The sequence below is a fragment of the Heliangelus exortis genome, chromosome 3, assembly GCF_036169615.1.
Source record: "Heliangelus exortis chromosome 3, bHelExo1.hap1, whole genome shotgun sequence".
NCBI lineage: Eukaryota > Metazoa > Chordata > Aves > Apodiformes > Trochilidae > Heliangelus > Heliangelus exortis.
This window is the reverse complement of record NC_092424.1, coordinates 112768511-112792597: the sequence shown is the minus strand read 5'-3', so window position 1 is coordinate 112792597 and position 24087 is coordinate 112768511. Positions and strand designations below refer to the sequence as shown.

Sequence of the window (24087 nt, the reverse complement as noted above, 5' to 3'; positions counted from 1 at the left end):
TTTGATATTGCCTGACAGGTGGGATTTATTTGTTTCCATAGCAAATATCAAGGCATCTGAGGTGTTCTGGTTTCCCACCTCTACACACACATTTTACATTCAAGACTAACTTGAAAATAAAAAGATGACCTCATTGGCACCCACCACACACTCCAAAAATTGAAGGAACATCAACATTGGACCAGATGATCCTTGAGGTTCCTTCCAACCAGGCATTCTATGATTCTGGGATTTTCATACTGTATATATTTACTTCCTCCAGGCTAAATCCTGGCAGATTCCTCCCCTGCTACCTGACACAGAAGTCTGCAGACTTCTTGATGGAATTATTTCATTACTGCCAACAAGATGAAAATGGTTTGGGCTGGTGGGTATTTATGCAATGGCAATGAAACAATGCAAGCATCATTCTCCATCAGATATTCCCTTACCACAAAACCAAAACTCCTCAGAGGAATCCAAATTAAGCAGAGTGGCCTTGTTTACCCTGCAGTTCATTCAAGAAAAGGAGCAAGTGCCAGAAGTGGAAAATCCTGTTTTAACACAGGAGTTTCTTCTGCCTCAAGACACAACAGTCTTAAGAACTGTGTCCCATGTAGCCTTTTCCTGGTTGAATATCTCAAATACTTAAATACAGGGTAAAAGTGAATGTGAATTCCACCCAGGAAGGAAAGTGAAGCCAAGACAATCTCCAGAACAAAGATTTATTGTGACTGACAAAACATGATCAGTGCCCAAAGGTTCTGGACACTGTGGAGCAGGACAGGAAGATGATGCTCAGTGACTCTGAAGGTCTAAGTCTTGTTTGCTTTTTATTCAGACCCGAGGCAAAATTACTCAATATTTCACATGCTTCAACTGTAAAATAATAATTCTCCTCCCTCCCTGTAATGCTTATAAAAACAAGAGGTCCATGGGCCCAGATTTACAGCAGCCCAGCAGGTCTGCTTCTTTGCTGAAAGCACTTAAGTTTAAATTCCCAGCTTAGGATGGACAAGCTGGTGGTCTTGGAACAGACAAATTAAAACATGTGATATTAATTTCATGAAGAAAAGATCAAAATACGGGGATTAAAAAAGAAAAGGGGAAAAGAGGATAATACCTTACCCTTCTGGGAGGAAAAAATAAAATTAAACTGTCAAGTTCTGTTTTGCTTTGGCTGTTTAGGAGAGAAAAGGATACTGACACTGAAAGGAAAAAAAAACAAACCAACAAAACCACAACATGGGAACCTCTCTATTGGGAAATGAGTTTTGAAAATGTAACCTGTCATAACTTGTCAGTGCTTAAATAAAGTTATTTAGGCACATTTCTGAAAGAACAAGTGGAGAGGCTACAAATGTAAAAAAACTGAAAGGAGTACAAAGCAACAAAAATGTTTTTTGACTTTTACTGTGCAGCTTCTTAATAGCAAACCACACTGTTTTTTCTGTGCTCTTTGTCAGTGTCACTGAGATGACAACTAGGGTGGGATTTTAATACTTGGGAAAGGAAATAGTTATTACTTCATATTTAGGAAACACTATTTCATTACTTTGGAAAGCTGCCATTATTTTGGCATAAACTCTCCCAAAGGGAAGAAACAGGGAGTACCTGCATCTGTCAGAGCACTGCTAAGTCTGTGATTCCTATTTTAGAGGAATTTTAGTGTATTTAACTCAAGATATCCTTAAAGAGACATGCATTCATGGGATGCTGTAGCATTTTAGGCAGCTCAGATGAAAGCAGCCCAAAATTCACCAGTTATTTCTGATGTCACAGCCAGCGTGCTGTGCATCCCTCCTGGGGCAGATCCTGTAACTACTTTGCAAACCAGACAGATTATATCACCACTGCTTTGGCCCTTTTGAGAATGAACTCAGAATTACACTACTTCTTGGCCTCTATCTAACATTTAGACCATGCTCCTTCCAAAATTTTGTTGAGGCAGATATTCATACTATTGTCCAAAGCCTGCAGGAGAGTCAACTGAGAGTATGCAAAGCCTGCAAGCAATCATTATTTCACTGAATTCACATCTTGCAGGAGGCAGCCACGCTGAATTCTCAGAAAACACAGATTTTATAATATATATACTTAAACTGCACAATCTTCAGGCTCCATCCCTCCTCCTGCCTCTTGTTTTTGGTGTTCAAACAGGACCTGGCACCTCCCATCCCCGCTGACGCGCAGAAAAACGGAGAGGAGATTCCCCCATGGACCCCACGCAGTAATCCCAAGAGCCAGGTAGGAAAAGTCCTGAGAATGGGTTTTTTTACAGGTCTCACTGATGAGTCAAGACTAAAATTCCTACCTCTGCTTTTGTGAGCTGCTCCCTCAGCTTCTCCACCTCCTCCCGGAGCTCCCGAATGATGCGGGCGTTGGGGTCTTCGTTCACCACGGCGTGGTTGACGATGTTCTTGGCTCTGTCTGCATACCTCAGTGTTGAGAGGGTTTCATCATAGTTGTCTGCTGCTGGGCTTACTGTTGCTACCATGGCAGTCTTGCTGTTCCCACCCAGGCTATCCTGCAAAGTGGCAGAGGTTACCAAATGAAAACAGAAGTTTTTTTTTGGTTGTTTTTTTTTTCGCCAGTCGCCGAACTTCGGCAACAAAAAATAACTTAGGGTTGGGAGAAGATGTGGGCAAATAATAACAGGAAGATTTTAGGCAGAGATACTCAGTTCAAAACTAGCATTTTAAGCTGTGTAAATCAAGACAAGCTGGTTTTTTGTTGGTTTTTTTTTTTGTTTTTTTTTTTTTCAGGCACATTTAAGAGAAGTAGTTTAGAATCAGCTTGAGCTTAAAAGAAATGAAGAGTCCCTTTTTGGGGCTTTCTGGTGCCCAGCAAGGGCTTCAAAGGTTTATTTCTATGTTTTCTGCTTAGGTTACTAGACCAGAAATACAAGCACTTCAGCATTAGACTTCTCAGATCTTTAATACTGAAAGAGCTCAGGAGAAAGCATGGTGAATTTAGAGAATCTTTTCTTAAAGACTGGAATGAGATGTCTCCAATAAATACTTATATTACTTAAAAGATCTCCTCATAAAAAAAGATAGGCTATATTATTCTTATAAACACTTCAGAACAGGACCCTTCCCTTCCCCCCACTTACACAGCTCACAAATTTAAATTTATGTAAGAAATTACCTTTTTGGAGTTTGTTTGACAGAGAATAAGGGTGTGAAACCACATTCCTGCAAAGCAATGCGTTGGGGAGGGGGGGAACGGAAGGAAGGAATCATTCACATTCAGTCTTTTAATTGATCATAAAATTGTGGTTTGTAAGATTGGCCAATCTAAAATAAATATTCTGGTTTAAGTTTTGCAGAAATTTTTTTTTTTGGTTGGTTGGTTTGGTCTTTACTTAATATATCCCTTTCTGAGATGAACCATGCCATCAGCTTTCATCTTCAATAACCCATGAAATCTAGGTCAGGCTTTGCCATTAGGATGATCTGACTACATTAGCTGCACATCTAAATTTTTCCATTATGAAGCACACACACTGCTTTCCCTAGGAATCATTAAAATGCCCCTTTAAGTATTTCCTTAATATTCTTCTTTTTTTTTTTTTTTTTGATGCCTAAGATAATTTGACAGCAGTCTGGCTGCATCACTGGTCAGAGAAGCCTTGACCACACAGCCTGATGTTGCTTTGGTAGCACTCTGATGTCTCTGGGCACACAAAGAGCTGTCAATTCTTCAGTTAAAAAATATAATTTCATTTTTATAGTGTTCAGCACAGGAGCTACACCAGCATGGTCAGAGTATTTATAGCAAATTTAATTGAAAAATACAGCCTTATCATCTTATTAATTTCTTATTATTATCTTAATAATTGCTATAAATACCTGAGGGGTGGGTGTCAGTAGGAAGGGGCCAATCTCTTGTTGGGGGTGCCCAGGAACAGGACAAGGAATAATGGGTTGGAGCTGGAACAGAGGAAGTTCCAGCTCAAGCTGAGGAGAAACTTGTGGAGTGTGAGGGTGAGGGAGCCCTGGCCCAGGCTGCCCAGAGAGGTTGTGGAGTCTCCTTCTCTGGAGCCTTTCCAAACCCCCCTGGATGTGTTCTGTGTGTCCTGCCCTGGGGGATCCTGCTGGGGCAGGGGGGTTGGACTGGCTGAGCTCTGGAGGTCCCTTCCAACCCCTGGCATTTCCATGATTCCTGTGATGCTACCAGCATCAGGTTTTTTCTCACCTGAGGAGCAGCCAACATTTACCCCAATAAACACATGGCTTGGGAGGATCCACACACCTGTGGAAGGATCATTGGGGCTGTTCAGGCTGGAGAAGAGGAGGCTCAGGGGAGACCTCATCACTCTCTCCAACTCCCTGAAAGGAGGTTGGAGCCAGGGGGGGGTTGGGCTCTTTTCCCAGGCAACTCTCAGCAAGACAAGAGGGCACAAGAGGTCTCAAGTTGTGCCAGGGGAGGTTTAGGTTGGACATTAGAAAGAATTTCTTTCTGGAGAGGGTGATCAGGCATTGGAATGGGCTGCCCAGGGAAGGGGTGGATTCTCCATCCCTGGAGATATTTCAAAAGAGCCTGGATGTGGCACTCAGTGCCATGGGCTGGGAACCACGGGGGGAGTGGATCAAGGGTTGGACTTGATGAGCTCTGAGGTCCCTTCCAACCCAGCCCATGCTATGATTCTATGAAATGTTACACAGAATCACAGAATCTTTTAGGTTGGAAGAGACCTTCAAGCTCATCCAGTCCAACCTTTGACCAACACCATAATCTCACTACTAAACCATGTCCTTAAGGACCAGGTCCAAATGCCTTTTAAATGCCTCCAGGGACTGACTTTTCTGAAGCCCTCATGACTCTGCTGTTCCATGTCCAGTATCTGTGATGTTTCCATGGGGAAAAGGAGCTAAATTGGTTCAGAGCAGACATGCCTAAAGGTTCATTAAAAGACAGCACTGAGAGAAATGAAGGTTTGTGGTGTGAAGGAGTTGCATGAGTAGAAATTTCATTTTACTTAGGCACAGCAGTCAACTTTTCTTTCAAATCTCCTTATGGAAAACATCTTTTTTTCTGTATAACCTGCAAGCCACTTTTTATTCCAAAAGCATGGACAAAGCATAGGGATGTCAAAGAGAGTAACATCCAACCTTCAACCATCCAACCATCCAACCCCAGCAATTCTGTGATTCTAAGACAAAAAAAGTCTCTTGGACCCAAAAAGCAGTTTAATCCCAGACTGTATCTTGCTGGGGGGTTGGAACTAGGTGACCTTCAAAGTCCCTTCCAACCCACACTATTCTGATTCTATTATCTTTCTACTAACAAATACTTGCTCCTTATATATATATATAAATACATACTTGCTCCTAATAGTTGCTCCTTCATAAAAATAAAGATAAAAAAGGAAACTCAGTAAGTTAGCATTCTTATGAGACATGGTTCTGAAGCATCCTGGCAATCAAAGGATGAAAAACTTCTAGCAAAATGCAGGTTAAAAAGATGAGACTGAAGTCATCTACACCTCATTCAGTAATGCTTCAAAATCCATCTCAACCCAGACCACCCAAGCTGTATCATGTAAGATAGGACAGAGAAACCACCTCTAGTACCCTGCAAGCTTCTCACAGATACAAGTGGCTGTATTTGTGCTTGTCACTGTCTCAGAGAACAGGAGAATTCCAGACTCTATCTAAAATCAAACTTGCACTCCCACAATTTTTATTCCTCAGGTTACCACACTTTACAATCAATGTATCTAGGGGGTGGGAGGAACAGACCCAAAAGCTTGCCTTTTACTTCCACATACACAAAATTCACATTTAGCCATTTGTTTTGTTTTTCCATTTAAACCTTACAGATATTAATTTCAGTGCCCCCATGACACACTTTTTCCCTTAAACTACCAGAGTCTTATGAAGTACAGAAAATTATTTCACTGCTCATTTCACATAAATATGATGGACAAAGTCTTCTGACCTGTTCCTTGCACTGTAAATGGGATAATGCTCTGAATTACTCCCTGCTGACAAAAGGAGAGGAGCAGAGCATATTAACAAATATGCTAAACAATTAGAAAAAGATAATTTTCTTAATCAAAACCCTCAGAGCTAACCATGCCAGTACATAAAATGCAGCTGTAATAGCACCAAGGTTGTGTGTGAACCTGCATGTAAACTGTTCAAAAAAAGATGGATTTTTTTAAAAATTTATTTTAAAATAAAAAAGATGTTCCTTATTTTTTAGGGCCTAAAAAAGGTCAGCAGAAGACAGGGAACATATTTAGTCTGTAGAGATACTAATTGCTTGCACCCAGCTAATTTTCCAAAGACAATTCTGGTTAACTTCAAACTGAAAATGAGGCAAAAGAACAGCATTTTATTTCATTGACTGGGACTCTCCTTCCCTTTTATTCCTCTTAAACAAACAAACAAAAAAATCATAGTACTTACTTTAAGTAACCAAGTGAGCACAGAATCACGATAAGGAACAAATTTGTTTTTGTTCTTGCCAGCAGCCTGGTCTGCCAGGGCAGAAATAACCAGCCCCAGAGTTGTGAGGGATCTGAACAGAGAACACAAACAGCCATTAAAAAGTGTAATTATTCATCAGCCAAAGGCATATTTAGACAGTCACTTTCCAAAAGGTCTTCCAAGAAAATTCACTGGACACTTTTGACAATTCTTCTCACAGAAGCTCTGCTCCTGGTTTTCAGCCCTAATCCTCACACCTCCACAACACAGTTATGTGGAAGTTGCAGAAATACAAGTACAGAATGAAAAACACCAATTATTTTACTTCAAACATCTGAAAATATTTTATGACAGAAGGAGAAGTGGAGAGAAGGGAAGAAAACCAATTGCAAGAGATTATACAGATTTTATCCTGTTTTATGAGTATGCTGTACTTAGTAGCTGTGATCTTACTGATGAAAAAAAGGAAAATAATCAGAGTCTTACTTGTTAATGTTGCTTCCTTCTTTCAGCCTGTCTCCTGCAGCACCAGTCTTTGTTGCCCTCTCACTGCCTGCTAAATCCACCAGACTCAGCTTGCCCACTTTTTCACCTGATGTCTGCAAAAGAAACCAGAGAACAGCCACTGTAAGCTCACTCTAATTAAGCTACATAGTTTGATGAAGTTTTAAACAGGAATCAAGCTTAAGTTTCCTGAATGAGACTCTCAGGAGCTGTTCCAACACTTCTGAAAGTTACTGGACTTGGACAGGATGCTGGGATGATGCAGTAGCTACTGCTTCAAAAACAAGAGGAGGATTTGAAGTGAAGGGAGATGCTTTAATATCTTCCAGACAGCTCAGAAATCTCCACAGGAGAGGAACAGAGGGCATAGGAGTAAAATGTTCAAGCAAGAAAAATGAAGAGGTAGTAGGGGCCAAGGAGTAATGAACCAAGACATGGGGTCTGTCCTATCCTCTCTTGAAGAGCCTCCTAAAAATCTCAGATTTTATACCATAATATTCTCTGTTTTTCAGAGAATAAGAATGAACACAACAAGAAGCATGTCATTATTTACAAAAATTACTACAACTGCCATATATACCCTTATCCTCCTATAGTCTCAGACAGCAAGCCACACTATGTGAGTATTTAAACTCATAGCACAGATTTTCCTACAAATTCCTCTATCCAATTTGACCCCAAATGACATTCTGAAACACTCTGTGTATTTCATCTGTCAGTTTGGAGGAGCTGTCTTTGGGAACAGTTGGCTCACATCATATTCTCCTGCAGCATCTCAGAATCACAGCTGCAAAATGCTTCATCCCCCTAAATGAACAGGATCATTAGAACAACCATGCTTTCAAAAATGTTACTCTAAGCCTCTCAAAATAAAGTGTGATCACCAGGCCATGATAAATTGTGTCATTTCCAGGACTTGAAGGACCAGCAGATGGGAAAACAGAGAAATCTGCTCCAGAAATTCATATAGCAATCACTGGAAGGCACAGAGAAGACACAAGCAGAACAACCACCTTGCATGACCACACAAAAAATATTGGTAAGTACAGAAAGTATTTTTTGCCACAGCAAAACCAGAATGCCAAGCTGGAAATGAAGGAGTTTAGCACAGTCTGACTGCTGATTTGAAGTGCAAAGGGAGAAAAAAATAAACAAGTAAAGAACAAGGAAAACTCTGTGGATTGGTGGAGGCTGAAATAAGGAGGGAAAAAAATCCATACGTTTATTAAGCTTTATAATATATTCAATATTTAGGCACATACATGCCTTAAATTTGCTCCATGGATACTCAAAATTTCTTCAAGGCTTTGAAGATGTTAAAAAATTGCCCAAGCACAGCATCTACCAAGGAAGCTTAATGAGTTCTTAGTATGGGAAATCTATCTCAGTTCTGGTTTATCACCATTTTCTGGGAGGGATGACATACTATTAACATAAATGTATTTCACACCCACCTCCAAGGTTTATTTACATATAAGGAAGTGTAAAGAAAAATACTTTCACATATAAATGTCTTTCAGACACTTCATACATATACATAGAAATATTAAATTAATGCTGTGGAAAGCAAAATTTTTACAGTGTTTCTATTTATAAAGTTGATAATTAAACCATATTTGCATGAAATAACCCCTGGAAGGAGATTTCCAGATATATACTCAAGATTTCCAGATGTATACTCAAGTGTTCTTTTATTTTGCACCTACACATTGTATCTTCAGTTTCTGCTCCAGGTCTGTACTACACACGACTGCTTCTAAACAAGGGTTTCTTTGGTTAGGATTCTAGGATTAGGAGCTCCTTCCTGCACCCCCCAGCAAGTCTGCTGTAACTTAAGGCTTTCATTTTTGTTTTCCATTTCAAAAAACCACATTTCACCTACAAACCTATTAAAAATTATTTCCCTACCCTGGGGTGCAAGCCCATGAGCATTACAGGGAGCAGCCAGACAAAGCCACAGCTCACCCCATCCTCTGCTTTTGGTGCACAAGGGTGGGAGGCTGGAGCAAGGGACTTGCTGAGCTCCCTTCCAACCAACATTTCTGTAAAGTCTGTGAAATACATGAAAGCAAGAGACAAATCCATGCTTAACAAATCCAGTGCCAGGTTGGATGGGTGTCCTGGTTTGGGCCAGGATAAAGGTGATTTTCTGTCTTGTACTTTTGCTTTTAGCTAAGTCTCTTGTAAGTAGCTGCACTTGCTGAAATTAACAGCAAGTTTCTCAGTCAGTGGCTGCTGCTGGGACTGATAACACTTAGAATTATAGAATCATAGAATCATAGAATCACAGAATTGGCTGGGTTGGAAGGGACCTCAGAGCTCATCAAGTCCAACCCTTGCTCCACTCCCCCCGTGGTTCCCAGCCCATGGCACTGAGTGCCACATCCAGGCTCTTTTGAAATATCTCCAGGGATGGAGAATCCACCCCTTCCCTGGGCAGCCCATTCCAATGCCTGATCACCCTCTCCCTAAAGAAATTCTTTCTAATGTCCAACCTAAACCTCCCCTGGCACAACTTGAGACCTCTTGTGCCCTCTTGTCTTGCTGAGAGTTGCCTGGGAAAAGAGCCCAACCCCCCCCTGGCTCCAACCTCCTTTCAGGGAGTTGCAGAGAGTGATGAGGTCTCCCCTGAGCCTCCTCTTCTCCAGCCTCAACACCCCCAGCTCCCTCAGCCCTTCCTCACAGCACTTGTGCTGGATCCCTTCCCAGCCTCCTTGCTCTTCTCTGGACCTGCTCCAGCACCTCAAGCTCCTTCCTGAGCTGAGGGGCCCAGAACTGGACACAGGACTCAAGCTGTGGCCTCCCCAGGGCTGAGCACAGGGGCAGAATCCCTTCCCTGGACCTGCTGGCCACGCTCTTCCTGACACAGCCCAGGATGCCATTGGCCTTCTTGGCCACCTGGGCACACTGCTGCCTCCTCTTCAGCTTCCTGGCAATCCAGACTCCCAGCTCCCTCTCTGTCTGGCTGCTCTCCAACCACTCTGTGCCCAGCCTGGAGCTCCCCATGGGGTTGTTGTGGCCAAAGTGCAGGACCCGGCACTTGGCCTTGTTGAACCTCATCCCGTTGGGATCAGCCCAACTCTCCAGTCTGTCCAGGTCCCTCTGCAGAGCCCTCCTGCCTTCCAGCTGATCCACACTCTCCCCCAGCTTAGTGTCATCTGCAAATTTGCTGATGATGGACTCAATCCCCTCATCTAAATCATCACTAAAGATATTAAACAGCACTGGGCCCAACACTGATCCCTGGGGGACACCACGGCCGCCATTTTGATGCAGCCCCGTTCAGCACCACTCTCTGGGCCCGGCCCTCCAGCCAGTCCCTAACCCAGCACAGATGCCCCTGTCCAAGCTGTGGCCTGACAGCTTTTTCAGGAGAATCCTGTGGGAGATGGTGTCAAAGGCTTTGCTGAAGTCCAGGTAGACCACATCCACAGCCCTCCCCTCATCCACCAGGCGGGTCACCTGATCATAAAAAGAGCTCAGGTTGGTCAGACAGGACCTGCCCTTCCTAAACCCGTGCTGACTGGGTATAATCCCTTGCCCAAACTTGATGTTTATAGTTACTGCTAGAGACTGGTGTGCAGAACCAAGGAACTGCTCAGCTCTGATGAAAATTTTTACCCTCCAGAAGGAAGAATGAGATCCCACCTGCAGCCTCCTTTGGGGAGGAAGGGACAAGATAGATGCCAGAATTGACCAAACAGAGGATGCCATGCCATACACCTCATACTCAGGAGAAATTTGAGGGATCATGAGGGCCAAGCCACGCTTCCAGCTTCTGGCTGCCTGCCCTTCCTGCCTTTCCTGCTTCCCTTCCTTCACCCGGCATCCTGGGAGGATTCCATCCCTTCCTCTGCCTGTGCTCCTGATCCATGCCAGCCTGAATCTGTGTGTTCCTCCTCCAGCTCCCAACTGCTGCTGACCCCAGGATTCCAGCCTGGACTTTCCCAGGGCTGCCCTGCAGCCTCAGTGGGGATGGGAGAGTTATTGGGGGAAAGGGGGGAGGAACATGGGATCCATTTTCCTGTAGATTTGTATAGATTTAGTAATTTTTTCTATTTATCATTACTGTTTCATTAAAGCTGTGTAGTTTAGTTTCCAACCCATCAGTCTCTCTCACTTATTCTCTCTCCTTTCTTTGTCAGGGAGGAGAGCGAGATTAATAGAGAGCATCTGTCATGTGGTTTAATTGCCGGGCCACTGTTAAACCCTGACAATGGGGCTTGGAGCAACCTGGTCTAGTGAGAGGTGTCTCTGCCCATCTCATGGTTGGAACTACATCATCTTTAAGGCCCCTTCTAACCCAAACCACTCTGGGATTAAAAATTGGAGCTCATTTTACTTACCCCTGACTGTACATCATAGAGGGTGTGGGTGAGGATGATCTTGAAGACTGCATGGGACCGACTGCTCTCCTCATTCATGTTGGTTGCAGCCACTGTTCGAGATTTGTTGCCCTCAGACATCAAGGACTCAATGTCCTAGACACAATTTTCACAGCCATCAGCACATCTGCATTCATGTTGTGGGGGTTTTGTTTTGTTTTTTTTCCTTTTATCTACCCAAACAATCTCATTTTACTAAAATAGAGCAAGCGTTCTCCCACTACATTTTCCACTGTTAATTCATAAAATGTGAGACAGAAAATACCATCACCTCCCCTTTAAGGAGTTACACAATTTTGTGACATGCAGATTGACCCATTATGTTGACCTAGACATTAAATGATCAGCAAGAATAATGGACAACACCCAAAAACAACACCCAAAAAGCAAAGGGAAAAAAAGTGAGGAAGCAGCAATTTGTATTTGAACACTTCAACATTTTAGCCTCAGTTGTCAAATGTGTATTTGACACATCTGAAATGTTCTTGGAATCTCCAATGCTGACTTAAAGCTCAAGTTTTATAAAACAGAACCACACTGAACAGGTCACTACATTCCTCTGAGACATAAAACTTATCAAGCTCTCTAATATGTAAAGTTGTGACACTTGAGAAACACACAGCTCTCCTGCTTAAGTGTTTTACAGCAAACCTGTAAAGCAATTAAACTTTAAAGTCTTGGCTTTATTAAAGCTTAAGTTTGATTTAAGCATCTCTAGAGGGATGATGCTAAAAAAAAAAAACCAAAAAAAAAACCAAACAAAGGCCACCACAGACCACTTGGACTCTGGATGCTGCATTACACACAGTGCTGGGCAACATGGAAAGGAAAAGCAAAGAAGGTGGCTTTGCACATCCCAAAAAGAGGTAGATTAACACCTGAAGAGACTGCAGGAGGAAGGACTGCACTGTTTTATCATGTTTTGTTTAAAATGGCAGAATTCCATCCCACATTTCTCCCACAGCACATTAAAGCTTCTTAAAAATTAGGGCAGTTTTGTGAATACATATAGAAATACTTCCTACTCAGCAAGGAAGTTTCATGCAATGTTCTCAAGTATTTGCCTTGCAAACAACCAAGAGTTTATAATTCCAGTGTGCTACAGGTAGGTGAAATTCCTAGGCAACAGCATGACAGCCAAAAAGGGACAAAATGTGGAGGTGAAAACCTTCCTCTGCTAAACTCTGTTTCTGTAATTAATCACAGGACATTTTTCATGGATACAGCATACACACATCTCACTTTGGAGAGGAAAGATGTTTCATTAAATGGTTGAATTACTCCCAGAGTTAGTGAACAGTGCAGCATGAAGATGAATTTTTGCTCTCCCTGAATTTGAGATGAATTTTTGATACATTTTTTTGTACGAGCACCATCCAACAAATCTACAGCTCTCTTGCTCTAAAATCCACGTTGATACCATGGCACTCAGGAGCAGCTTAATAATTTTGTCTTGTTTAGGGGACAGTATCCCAGTGTTTAGGATGTCAAAACAAGCCTTTCATAAAATTGACCCTTACCTTGTAGCTAGCAACAGCTAGTTTGGATAGGCCATCTACGTAAGGACCATAAACACTGTGTTCTCTAACTTTTAATGACTGGCGGCTTCTGGTTGGAAAAAAAAAAAGTAATTTATGAGCACATGAATGGCTTAATCCAACATTTACAGCAAGTCAGTTTTCCACTGACAGATCTCCAACGTGATGGTCTTACAAACACCACAAGAAAGCACAGAGCAAGGACTACAACACCAACAAAAAAGCCTTATGTCTACACACAAAATGGTGACACAGGTATTTTTTGTCACTTCATCCAAGCTAGGATTAGGGTGAGCTAACTCCAAGCTTTTAGACTTGGTATTTATAGTGATTTAAAATGAAAGGATACTAAGATCAGGAAGAAGCCAAAGGCATCCTATGCAAATGTCTTAGATGAGACCCATCAAGGCAAACTGGAGAGGAAGAGTCTCTGCCAAGGTATTCATTACAGTGCTGTTGACACTCAAATTCCTCACCCCTTTGGGTCAAGAAGATCTCTGACTTTCTCATTGTAGATCTCCATGTAGGATACTTCCACTTTGAAACTCTGCTCCTCATTTTCTTCTTTCTGGGCCCTTTCAAAGAGCCCACTGCAAAGTCGAGGGATTAATCCAGGCTGGTCAGCAGTACCCATCATTGTGTAGGATTTTCCAGATCCTGTGGGAATGGATCTCTGGTTAGTGCTCATGCAACTAAGATTCTTGATGTGAGGAAGAGTGAAAGGAAATAGAGAGAAGAGCTAAAAAAAAAAAACCAACTTGAATTTTCAGTGAAAGATATTTTTGTGCAGTTTTCTATTTTGAAGTGAGCAAACCATGATTTATTTAGTTAGTTATTTTTAGTTATTTATTTTAATTATTTAATTAAGGGAGAAGGAAACTTAGAAATTTAGTTTGAACTGACAGGGAAGACTTTTCAGGTAGACAGAGTCATGCTGCAGCAGACAACTCCCTAACACATATGTGCCACAAAGAAAAATCAGCTGTAAAAGCATCCTGCATTTAAAAATGGTAATTAAAGATGATTCCAACTGCAGAGGCAGCAAACATGAGTGATGCTCTGAACTCAAGGACAACCACAATCATTCCAAAGATCAGAATCTAAGGTGTGAGAAATAAGGGCAGCCAGAGGCAACAGCCAAAATCTTATTCCTCATCCTGTTCATCTCCTATCTGATGTTACAAAAGAGAAAAACACTTCTTATCTACACTGCAAGGCACTTCTCCTGAAACAATGACACAACAGCCATGAAAACACCAGGAACATAACACCTCTTGGGTCAAATCTAAAGATTTTTTTCTTAAAAAGGGACTTACCAGTTTGTCCATAGGCAAAGATGCAAGCATTGTAGCCTTCAAAGGCATTCTGCAAAATATTCTCTCCAAGGCACTTAAAAACAACATCTTGACCTAAGAAATAAACCACACAAATTAGCATTGTAACAAGGAACCTGATTTTCCCTCTTCTTGATTTGGATCCTTCCAGAATTAAGGTGAGAACAAGCAGTAAGTGTTTTCCTGCTTTTCCACAAATAAAACCCAGTATTTGTTTGCTCCATTATAAAAGCAAAAGCCACCAGCCAGCAGAATCCCTGGATTTCTGCTTCTGTAAAAACCAGAAGCTGTGATTCTCATGCCTGTGCTACAAACCACATCCTAGCAATGGTCACACTCAGGAATTTTACCAGCAGGGAATCTACTCCCAGCTGCAGAATTTAATGGCACCACTTCAAAACACACCCAACCCATCCACCTTAAAAACTGCCACTTGATTTTCATCTAGACCAATTAGAAGAGCACCAGATAATTTTACTGTGTGGCCAGAAGCATAATACAAGTGACATAAGCACCTCCAGTACTTTGAGAAATAAGAAAATGACCTTCCAATGGAGTTTATAGAGCTAAAAGAGGAACTTTTTCTCAATTCCTCACTAAATTACTTTCCATCAGGTAATTTTTGGAGAAATCAAAACCTTGAAGCATAGGCATCTTTTACTTTTCTTGTGATTTTTTTAAACACAAATGTAAGCAAGTTTAACTGATTCCCAATTTTAAGAGATAGCAAGTATGCAGCTAATGGATCACAGGAGTGGCAAGCCCAGATAGATTTCATATTTTACCATAACTAATTTGCAAAATGTGTCATAATAATACATATAAAGCCTTAATTAAATACATTTCACATTCTGACCAGACTATATGAATTCACAAATCCCTGCATTCAATTAAGCTTTTAAAATACTTGATTATTAAGATCTAATATGATGCCAAGCTCCCATCAGCACTGTGAAACATTAAATTGCACTTAGCAATGTTCCTCAAATCCTGAAAAGAACTGGATTTGCTGCTTTGAAAATGCTGGAGCATTTTTAAATGTCTGGAGGAGTCATTTAAATAGGGATGTAAACAGGAGTAACCCCTTATTGTGATGGATTTCTCCATTTCATCCTCTGCAAAAGGGGAGCAATGCCATTGCTATCATCATCTGCAGAGAAGAGAAACAGAAATGACTGAGGATTTTGGCCACAACAACCCCATGGGGAGCTCCAGGCTGGGCACAGAGTGGCAGAAAGGGAGCTGGGAGTCTGGATTGCCAGGAAGCTGAAGAGGAGGCAGCAGTGTGCCCAGGTGGCCAAGAAGGCCAATGGCATCCTGGGCTGTGTCAGGAAGAGCGTGGCCAGCAGGTCCAGGGAAGGGATTCTGCCCCTGTGCTCAGCCCTGGGGAGGCCACAGCTTGAGTCCTGTGTCCAGTTCTGGGCCCCTCAGCTCAGGAAGGAGCTTGAGGTGCTGGAGCAGGTCCAGAGAAGAGCAAGGAGGCTGGGAAGGGATCCAGCACAAGTGCTGTGAGGAAGGGCTGAGGGAGCTGGGGGTGTTGAGGCTGGAGAAGAGGAGGCTCAGGGGAGACCTCATCACTCTCTCCAACTCCCTGAAAGGAGGTTGGAGCCAGGGGGGGGTTGGGCTCTTTTCCCAGGCAACTCTCAGCAAGACAAGAGGGCACAAGAGGTCTCAAGTTGTGCCAGGGGAGGGTTAGGTTGGACATTAGAAAGAATTTCTTTCTGGAGAGGGTGATCAGGCATTGGAATGGGCTGCCCAGGGAAGGGGTGGATTCTCCAGCCCTGGAGATATTTCAAAAGAGCCTGGATGTGGCACTCAGTGCCATGGGCTGGGAACCACGGGGGGAGTGGATCAAGGGTTGGACTTGATGAGCTCTGAGGTCCCTTCCAACCCAGCCAATTCTAGGATTCTGTGATTCTATGATTTTCCTTTTCTTTTGACAAACAGGGGAAAACACCTCGTGCCATGTGCTCTGTGCCCTCCAGCACCCACCACCTTTGAGTTCCATCCTTGGCACTTGGGAGACAAGAAGCACAAAGCTCCAGTCAACATTACCTGCATATTTTTCTTTGACAGATTCATCCATAGACCAAAAGCAGTGATCATAAGCAAACACCTGGAGGGAAATAAGCAGGAGGACATCTCATCAAAACTGCCAAGCCAAAAGTGTCCATCCAAACCTGGACAGTGCTCTTACATTGACCGACATCGTGCTCCTCGGGGCTGTTCTGAACATAAAACACCCTCTCCCAGAATTATTTTCTGGGAGTTTGAAGCCTAAAACATTTCATCTTCTTACATTCAAGCCCTTTCCTTGCTTTTTGTTGTTCCTTTCTTTTTTTTTTTTTAAATTTCTTCCTTTCTACTGAGGGAATCCTATTCCATGCTCTCCAAAAGCTCTCCTTGTGATAAGGAAGTAGATGGCAAGGGGCTTTCACTATCTTCTTTAAACCCATCTTTGCAATTCATTTTTCACAAAACTTGCTGTTTTGCAGACTGACAGATGTCCCCTGGCTGTTTCTGCCTCCCCATGTCTCTTGGCTGCATAAATTAAAAATGTGCTATAAGGTAGGAACTTCTTTCCATACAAGAGGAATTTAAATTTATATAGGCTGACACCACCAAAGTCTAATAACTGTAAAGAACAATATAGAGCAAATAAGTTTTATTATGAGAAGAGCAGCATCATAATATTTAATATTCTGAAAATATTTTTTTTTCATTTTTAATATTATGAAAACGCTTCCATTTTGTGGTAACTCCATGTGAAGGTCCACAAGCACTTTTCATCTTGAAAAAACTGCTATCCCAATAAAACAGATTTTGTATTTTGAGAGCTCAGGCTGCAAAAACAGGCACTTGCAGAAACAACTCCCCTGGGTATGTAAGAAAAAAAAAAGGAAAAAAAAAATAATTCAGGGGAATATCTGACCTACATTCACACAGCAAAAATTCACTCTGTAGGATGCAAGAAAATAGAGGCTGATGGAGTTGGGCTTGTTCAGCCTGGGGAAGAGGAGGTTGAGGGGGGACCTTATTGCCCTCTACAATTCCTGAAATGAGGCTGTGGGGAGGGGGGTGTTGGTCTCTTCTCAGAGAGCAGGGATAGGACAGGAATATTTAGGAACAGGAGGTGGACTTGATGGTCTTGAGGGGTCCCTTCCAACTCAGCACATTCCATGATTCTATGATAAGAGGTAATGGGTTCAAGTTGCACCAGGGGAGGTTCAGATTGGGTATTAGGAAAGTTTTTTTCACTGGAAGAGTGGGGAAGCACTGGAAGAGGTTGCCCAGGGAGGTGCTGGAGTCAACATCCCTGAGGGTGTTCAAAATATGGGTAAATGGGGTGCTTTGGGGGATGATTTAGTGGTTATGGTGGTGTAGGACTGATGGTTGGACTTGATGACCTTAAAGGTCATTTCCAACCATGATGATTTTATGAAAAGGGAAGTATAATGCTTTTCAGTTTTATTTGTTTCTCCCCTAAGCTTTTCAGAGGTTGCTCTTTCCCCTTTACATGCTCTGTATTGTTACTGATGTAATGTTTGAGGTTTGCATGACCTCAGACCACGCTGGCAGAGCAAGCAGATCATGTCAGCATCTCCCATCCACCTTCTGAACCCTTGTTCCATAATTTCTGAAAATTTCATTTTTTTTATCTGTTAAGACATTTCCAGGCTCTGTTTTAGGGAGATCTCTTGCCTGTATGCTAAAGGCACTAACCCTGAACTATAGCACCTGCAGAGGTAACCAACTCAGCATTTCTTAACTAGTATCATATCTATGCTAATAAAGAGAAAACCCTAAAAAAAGAAAGGAATTTGTTGTGAATTTCCTCAGTTCTAGCACTTCCTAATAGATTGTATCATAGAACCTGAAAAATCACCAAAGGACTCCCAGAGCAGTACAGGAAATATTCCTGGAGTATTTATACCAACCCAAATAATCACAAAAATAATGCAAGAGCTGAAAATCCATACTACCAGGACATCCAAACATGTTACCTACATTTAGCAAGATGATTAGTGGAGGAAAAGGCTTGCAATTTAAATACTTATCTTCAAAAATTCACTGTGGTGGGGTTTTTTTTCTATACTGTATTAATGTTCCACACAAAAGATAAAATTGGTTATCTTCCATCTCACCAAGGAAACAAGTTTATTTATTTAAAATTACAGCTTTTTTGTTCCTTAACATTATAATTAAGCATATTATAATGTCCCACACCTTCAGAGCATTTATTAAAACCTTGTTGGCTCTACAACCACCTCAATAAAGCTGAAGCCTGGAGAGAGATCTGCAAACCCAACACAGCACCAGGGGACCATAAACCCTAACAAAAAATGAGCTTGTTTGAACACAAACACCAGAAAATGCTTTTAAAATCCCACAAATAACAAGTAGCCTTCCTTTCCCAGTTTGTCCTGCTGACTGTGGATGTTCTGATGTTCTCATTTGTTCCTCTGAGTCATTTTTTGGCACAGGCTGCACAGTGCAGCAAGGAGATGCTTTGAGTTTCTTCCTCAACAGCTGATCAGCTACTGAGGGCTTTTGTGAAATGCTTTTAATATCTGAATAACCCAAGGATAACCAAGTGGGATGACAATTTCCCTCCCCCCCTGATTTAATATTCAGTAAAAGCCCTTACCTTTGGTTGGGTCCTGCTGTTCCCCAAAGCATCACAAGCAGCAAGGATTTGGTGGTAGAGGGTTGGGGTAAGAAAAAAAAAAGACAAAAGAAAAACAAAGACTGTTAGTGATTTAAATTTAATTACTCTATCATTACTGCCTCATCATTGGCACTCCATTTAAAACATTAGTTCTCTCCTTGTTTACAGATGTGGAGTTATTTTATAAATCAATGCTTAGCTCTTTTCAAGAGTAAGATTGGAGAGGATGCTCTGAACAAGTGGATTTTAACTTAAAAGCCACTGATTTTCTTCTCCTCCTCCTCATTCTTTCCCAGTCTTCTTGGGTTGTTTTTTATGTGACACCTCTCTGTGGTTTTGTGGGTGTCCCTGTCTCTTAAAAACAAAGTACACTGGCAACATAAACATTTCCAGAGCCACTTGAATAGGAACTTCAGGAGAGTTATTCAAGAGAAAATTTCAGACTTGCCCAACTCAATCCTCTGACGGTTGCTGGGACAGCAGAGGAAACTTTTGTTTCCCCAAAAGAAAGAGAACAGCAATTCCTTGAATCTGTTCTGTGTATAATTTAACAGTTTTATTGGGCTGTTTTTTATTTTCATGTGGGTAGTTTGTGATTTTTTTTTTTTTTCAACAAGCAGCACAAAATTCCTGGTGTGACCTTTCAAATACCAGCACAGCATCAATCAGGGCCTTGACAGGAGGTTAAGCAGCATCCACAGATACAAGCAAATAACAATGAAAAACTGATATTTTCCTTGTCCTGGACTTTCCAAATGAGATTAGGAAGCTCTTGACATCACTAACAAGTAAAGTCTTGTGACAAGCATCACTGATTTCTTTTGAACAGAGCAGGAGAAAGACATGGGAGCCACATAAAATTACTCTTCAGAGTTCTTGCTGCTCACAGGGGTTGAGAAGCAAGTTTAAAAATAGGAATTTCTCAGCCTTATGCCTCAAAAATAAGCATTTATGAAGCAAGCCCATCATCTCTTTTTACTTAGGCTTGGATCCTATATGCACATCTCTTTGACATAACAGGAACATGACTTGGGATAGCAGCAGCCACTCTCACCCACTACACTGGATCATGATTTAAGCCCAGGTGACCCTATGTGGCAGAGTCATTCAATAACCCACAGCAATGGGACCACTTTTCCCCCTGCCATCTGCCTGGGTTTGGATAAAAGCTCTCTCCAAGTCCTCAAAGCAGGCTCTGGGATACCTCGGTTGCTCCTGGGTAAGTGGTAGATATGGGGGCACACTGGAAAAATCTCCCCTGGGTCTTATCCAACGGGATGAGGTTCAACACAACAACCCCATGGGGAGCTCCAGGCTGGGCACAGAGTGGCAGAAAGGGAGCTGGGAGTCTGGATTGCCAGGAAGCTGAAGAGGAGGCAGCAGTGTGCCCAGGTGGCCAAGAAGGCCAATGGCATCCTGGGCTGTGTCAGGAAGAGCGTGGCCAGCAGGTCCAGGGAAGGGATTCTGCCCCTGTGCTCAGCCCTGGGGAGGCCACAGCTTGAGTCCTGTGTCCAGTTCTGGGCCCCTCAGCTCAGGAAGGAGATTGAGGTGCTGGAGCAGGTCCAGAGAAGAGCAAGGAGGCTGGGAAGGGATCCAGCACAAGTGCTGTGAGGAAGGGCTGAGGGAGCTGGGGGTGTTGAGGCTGGAGAAGAGGAGGCTCAGGGGAGACCTCATCACTCTCTCCAACTCCCTGAAAGGAGGTTGGAGCCAGGGGGGGGTTGGGCTCTTTTCCCAGGCAACTCTCAGCAAGACAAGAGGGCACAAGAGGTCTCAAGTTGTGCCAGGGGAGGTTTAGGTTGGACATTAGAAAGAATTTCTTTCTGGAGAGGGTGATCAGGCATTGGAATGGGCTGCCCAGGGAAGGGGTGGATTCTCCATCCCTGGAGATATTTCAAAAGAGCCTGGATGTGGCACTCAGTGCCATGGGCTGGGAACCACGGGGGGAGTGGATCAAGGGTTGGACTTGATGAGCTCTGAGGTCCCTTCCAACCCAGATGATTCTATGATTCTATGATTTGAGCCAGACACAGAAAGCACCAGAAAGCCTCTCTGGATCACTCTTAGAGATGCAAGAGCATTTTCTCAGCTCCCTGAGATGCTGGTGGAGCAGTTTGCTGAAGGACTTCACTGGAAACTGCTGTGTGGCTTTTAGGCTCCTGCTCACAGGGCATCCTTATTCCTAAAGCATCCTCACTGTAAAATACAGAGCAGCAAGCCTGGATTCTGAGGTTGAATTTGTCACCCTGAGATGTGATGCTGCTCTTAATCCCATGAGCTGTTATGCTCATATTCACTCTTAGAGATACAGGACCTATTCCTGAGTATTTGGATTAAAGCAGCCATAAGGATATAATCTCAGCTCACACATACAATTTAAGAGGATGGATTATTCCAGCCTATGGAAATCATCAAGCTTAGTTCAGACTAGAGGTCTTAAATTAAGTATCTCATTTTCTAAAGAGCTGCACAAACACATAAACCTTTGTGTCTCAGCCTCTCTTAATCCAAACCTGAGCAAACAGAAGCCCTACATCTAAGAAACCCAACCCTTGGGACACAGCTCAGCTTTCTGGAGCTGGAGCTCATTCTGCCTAATTTGGACCAAGAGAATCCCAGAATCTCAGGTGGGAAGGGACCTCAAGGCTCAGCTGCTCCAACCCTTCCCATATTATTGTTTATCTGAGATGTCTCAGCACCCCACAGAGCTGAGACTTCAAACTTCCCATAGTGGGGGAATCCACCACTTCTGGGAGACCATTCCAATCTCTGGCTGTCCTCAGAGTGAAAAATTTTCCTCTTGTGTCCAATGGGGATCTCCCCAGGAGCAACTTGTGCCCATTGCCCCTTGGCTTGTCCATGGGGCTCCTTGTCCATAGGGAGTCTCCATCTTCTTTGTAGCCCCTCCTTTAAGTACTGGAACATGGTCTGTCCTGAGCCTTCTCTTCTCAAGGCTGAACAATCCCAGTTTTCTCAGCCTCTCCTCATATGGAAGATGCTCCATTCTCTGATCATCCTCATGGCTCTTCTCTGGACCCTTCCCAGCCTGTCCCCATCCTTTTTGTACCAAAACTGAACCCAATACTCCAGGTGCAGCCTGACAAGTGCTGAGCAGAGCAGGATGATGACTTCTTGGACTCTGCTGGTGATGGCCTTGTTGATGCTGCCCAGCATCCTGCTGGTTTGCTCTGCTGCTGCAGCACAGGAAAAGTCAGAGAAATGTTTCCCTGAGGAAAGGCAGAAGGGTGAGCACTGATACCACACAGCCCTGCACTCTGTGCTCACCCACCCATCAACGGTGCAGCTGAGCCCAGAATCCCAGAGAAAGATTCAAAATCCCATGGGAAAGGAATAGAAACAAGGACCCAGCACCCACAGCAGCCTGTGTTGCTCCAGGCCATCCCAGAGGTGATGCAAAGGTCAATACCAAGCAGGAGCATCCCCTGTAGAGCAGGGGGGGCATCTCCTGCAACACAACATGGGGGACAGCAATGGATGCAAAGAACATTCCCTGTGGTTAAGCCTGGTATTAGCAAAAAAAAAAAAAAAAAAAAACCCAAACAAAACCACAAAACAACCCAGAGACTGAGAACTTGTACTGAGAACTTGTCATAAGAATGAATAATAACAAACCACAAGTAGCTCTAAACCTCTAAAACCACCAGAGGAAAGATCTCCTACAGGGCTGTCACCTGCAAACTGCTCACACCACAACTATGTTGGAACCAGAAAAGGAACCCCCAGCAAAATGATCATTGCAGGACTCTTAAGGCACCCATCCAGAGGTTATCCAGCTGTTTTTTCCCCAAGGATGCTGCCACTTACAAGGTGCAGGTAGGACTTGCATCTCTCCTCAGCTGACAGCTGCTAACTCACATCTATCTCAAATGCAGCTGAAAAATCCAGGACAGGAAGGGAAAACATCTCTTGTAGCTACCAAAGGATGTCACTAAGATGCCTCCAGTTCCTATTTTCACCTGAATCCAGACTGACAATGACTTCCCAGCTCCTCTCTTTTATTTTTCCATCTCAATGTTGACCAGAAGCAGGGCCCATCCTATGTACCTAGGCTTTCTAGTATTAAAAAAGGAGAAAGAGAATACTCCAACTATTGCTTACAATTACTGTGCTTTTATTTGTTGCAGCCAAGGGAATTTTTGTGCTGTTTCCAGAGTGAATAAAGACAAGCAGCCCCAAGTAATCACTTCTTTTAAAATTAACTCTAACATGCTAGAAGCTTGTTGACTGAGGAGCATTTGCTTTCATACAGAAATGCCAGTGGTTTCACAGATTTCATGCACAATTCCAACACCAAAGAAAAGCAGAGTTATTCCCAGCTGAGCCCATCAATATATCCCCAACACCCCCATTGCTGGTGTTATTTAAAAAAAAAAGAACAGCAACTCCAATAATTAAATTCTACATCCAAGCACAACCAAATGGATCAGTTTTTACTCTGACTTTTCAGGTTCAAAAGGAGAGGGACCTTGCAGGCACCTTAAGTAAAGATGAGATTTTGCAAATCTCACAGCCAGTGAGTAGAGGTGAAACATTTTGGGGAAGAGCTGAGGAGGACTCAGCCTTTCCCTCTTCTGTTCAGCTGAGCCAGGAGCTCCCAAGTAGCCTCCAGCTGGCAGATCAGCTCCAAATCCAGTGCATCCCAGTCCTTGCCTCCATCAGAAATGGGCAGATGGGGCAAATGGGAGAAGAACGACTGGAGATGGAGAAGAATGACAAGCCAGGCTCTTTTTTACTCCCTGTTTTTGCTTTTTTTTAAAAAAAAAATAAATCCAAACTTCTCTCAGTAACCACAACAACATCCAAACTATAAATCTGGCTGATACTGCTCAGTGCCACAAAGCTACACAGGATTTAGGGAATTGAAACATAACATTTTATCATTTTCAGGAGCTTCTGGAAAAGCAGAATATAACAAAAACTTGCAGTTTAAAAAAAAAGAAAAGGGGAGAAGCACAAGGAATGACAGCACCTAACTATGAATTAGGGAAGCCCCAGCAAATCCCCAGAAATTTTTATTGCTTTCCACTTCCAGTCTTCCATAATCAAGGCAAACCCAAGCCTATCAGATTCCAGTGTAATTGGTGCTATTTGATGCTTTTCAGCAGGAACTGCTCAGCAGGAACTCCAGAGAGTATCTAAAATTGCAACTAGAAAACCAGACTGATGGAGAAAAACTACTTGGGGCTTAACAACAGAAAGGTCTCAGTGTCTCCCAGTGTC

At 42.8% G+C, this 24087-nt stretch overlaps 1 protein-coding gene across 8 annotated transcripts in view; it reads right to left on the bottom strand.

The window, feature by feature from the left end:
- The window catches only part of KIF13B (kinesin family member 13B), a 143256-nt gene that overhangs the window by 64929 nt on the left and 54240 nt on the right, over positions 1–24087 (bottom strand). For 6 of the 8 annotated variants that reach the window (XM_071742211.1, XM_071742215.1, XM_071742216.1 and 3 more), the window contains exons 3-11: positions 18829–18844; positions 16236–16296; positions 14163–14255; positions 13323–13503; positions 12829–12916; positions 11270–11404; positions 6906–7018; positions 6399–6510; positions 2294–2506 (exon numbers count right to left, since the gene is read on the bottom strand). In XM_071742211.1, the coding sequence (XP_071598312.1) occupies positions 2294–2506; positions 6399–6510; positions 6906–7018; positions 11270–11404; positions 12829–12916; positions 13323–13503; positions 14163–14255; positions 16236–16296; positions 18829–18844 (1012 nt within the window). The remainder of the gene's footprint in view (positions 1–2293; positions 2507–6398; positions 6511–6905; positions 7019–11269; positions 11405–12828; positions 12917–13322; positions 13504–14162; positions 14256–16235; positions 16297–18828; positions 18845–24087) is intronic. The other 2 variants (XM_071742212.1, XM_071742214.1) reach the window with 1 other exon arrangement.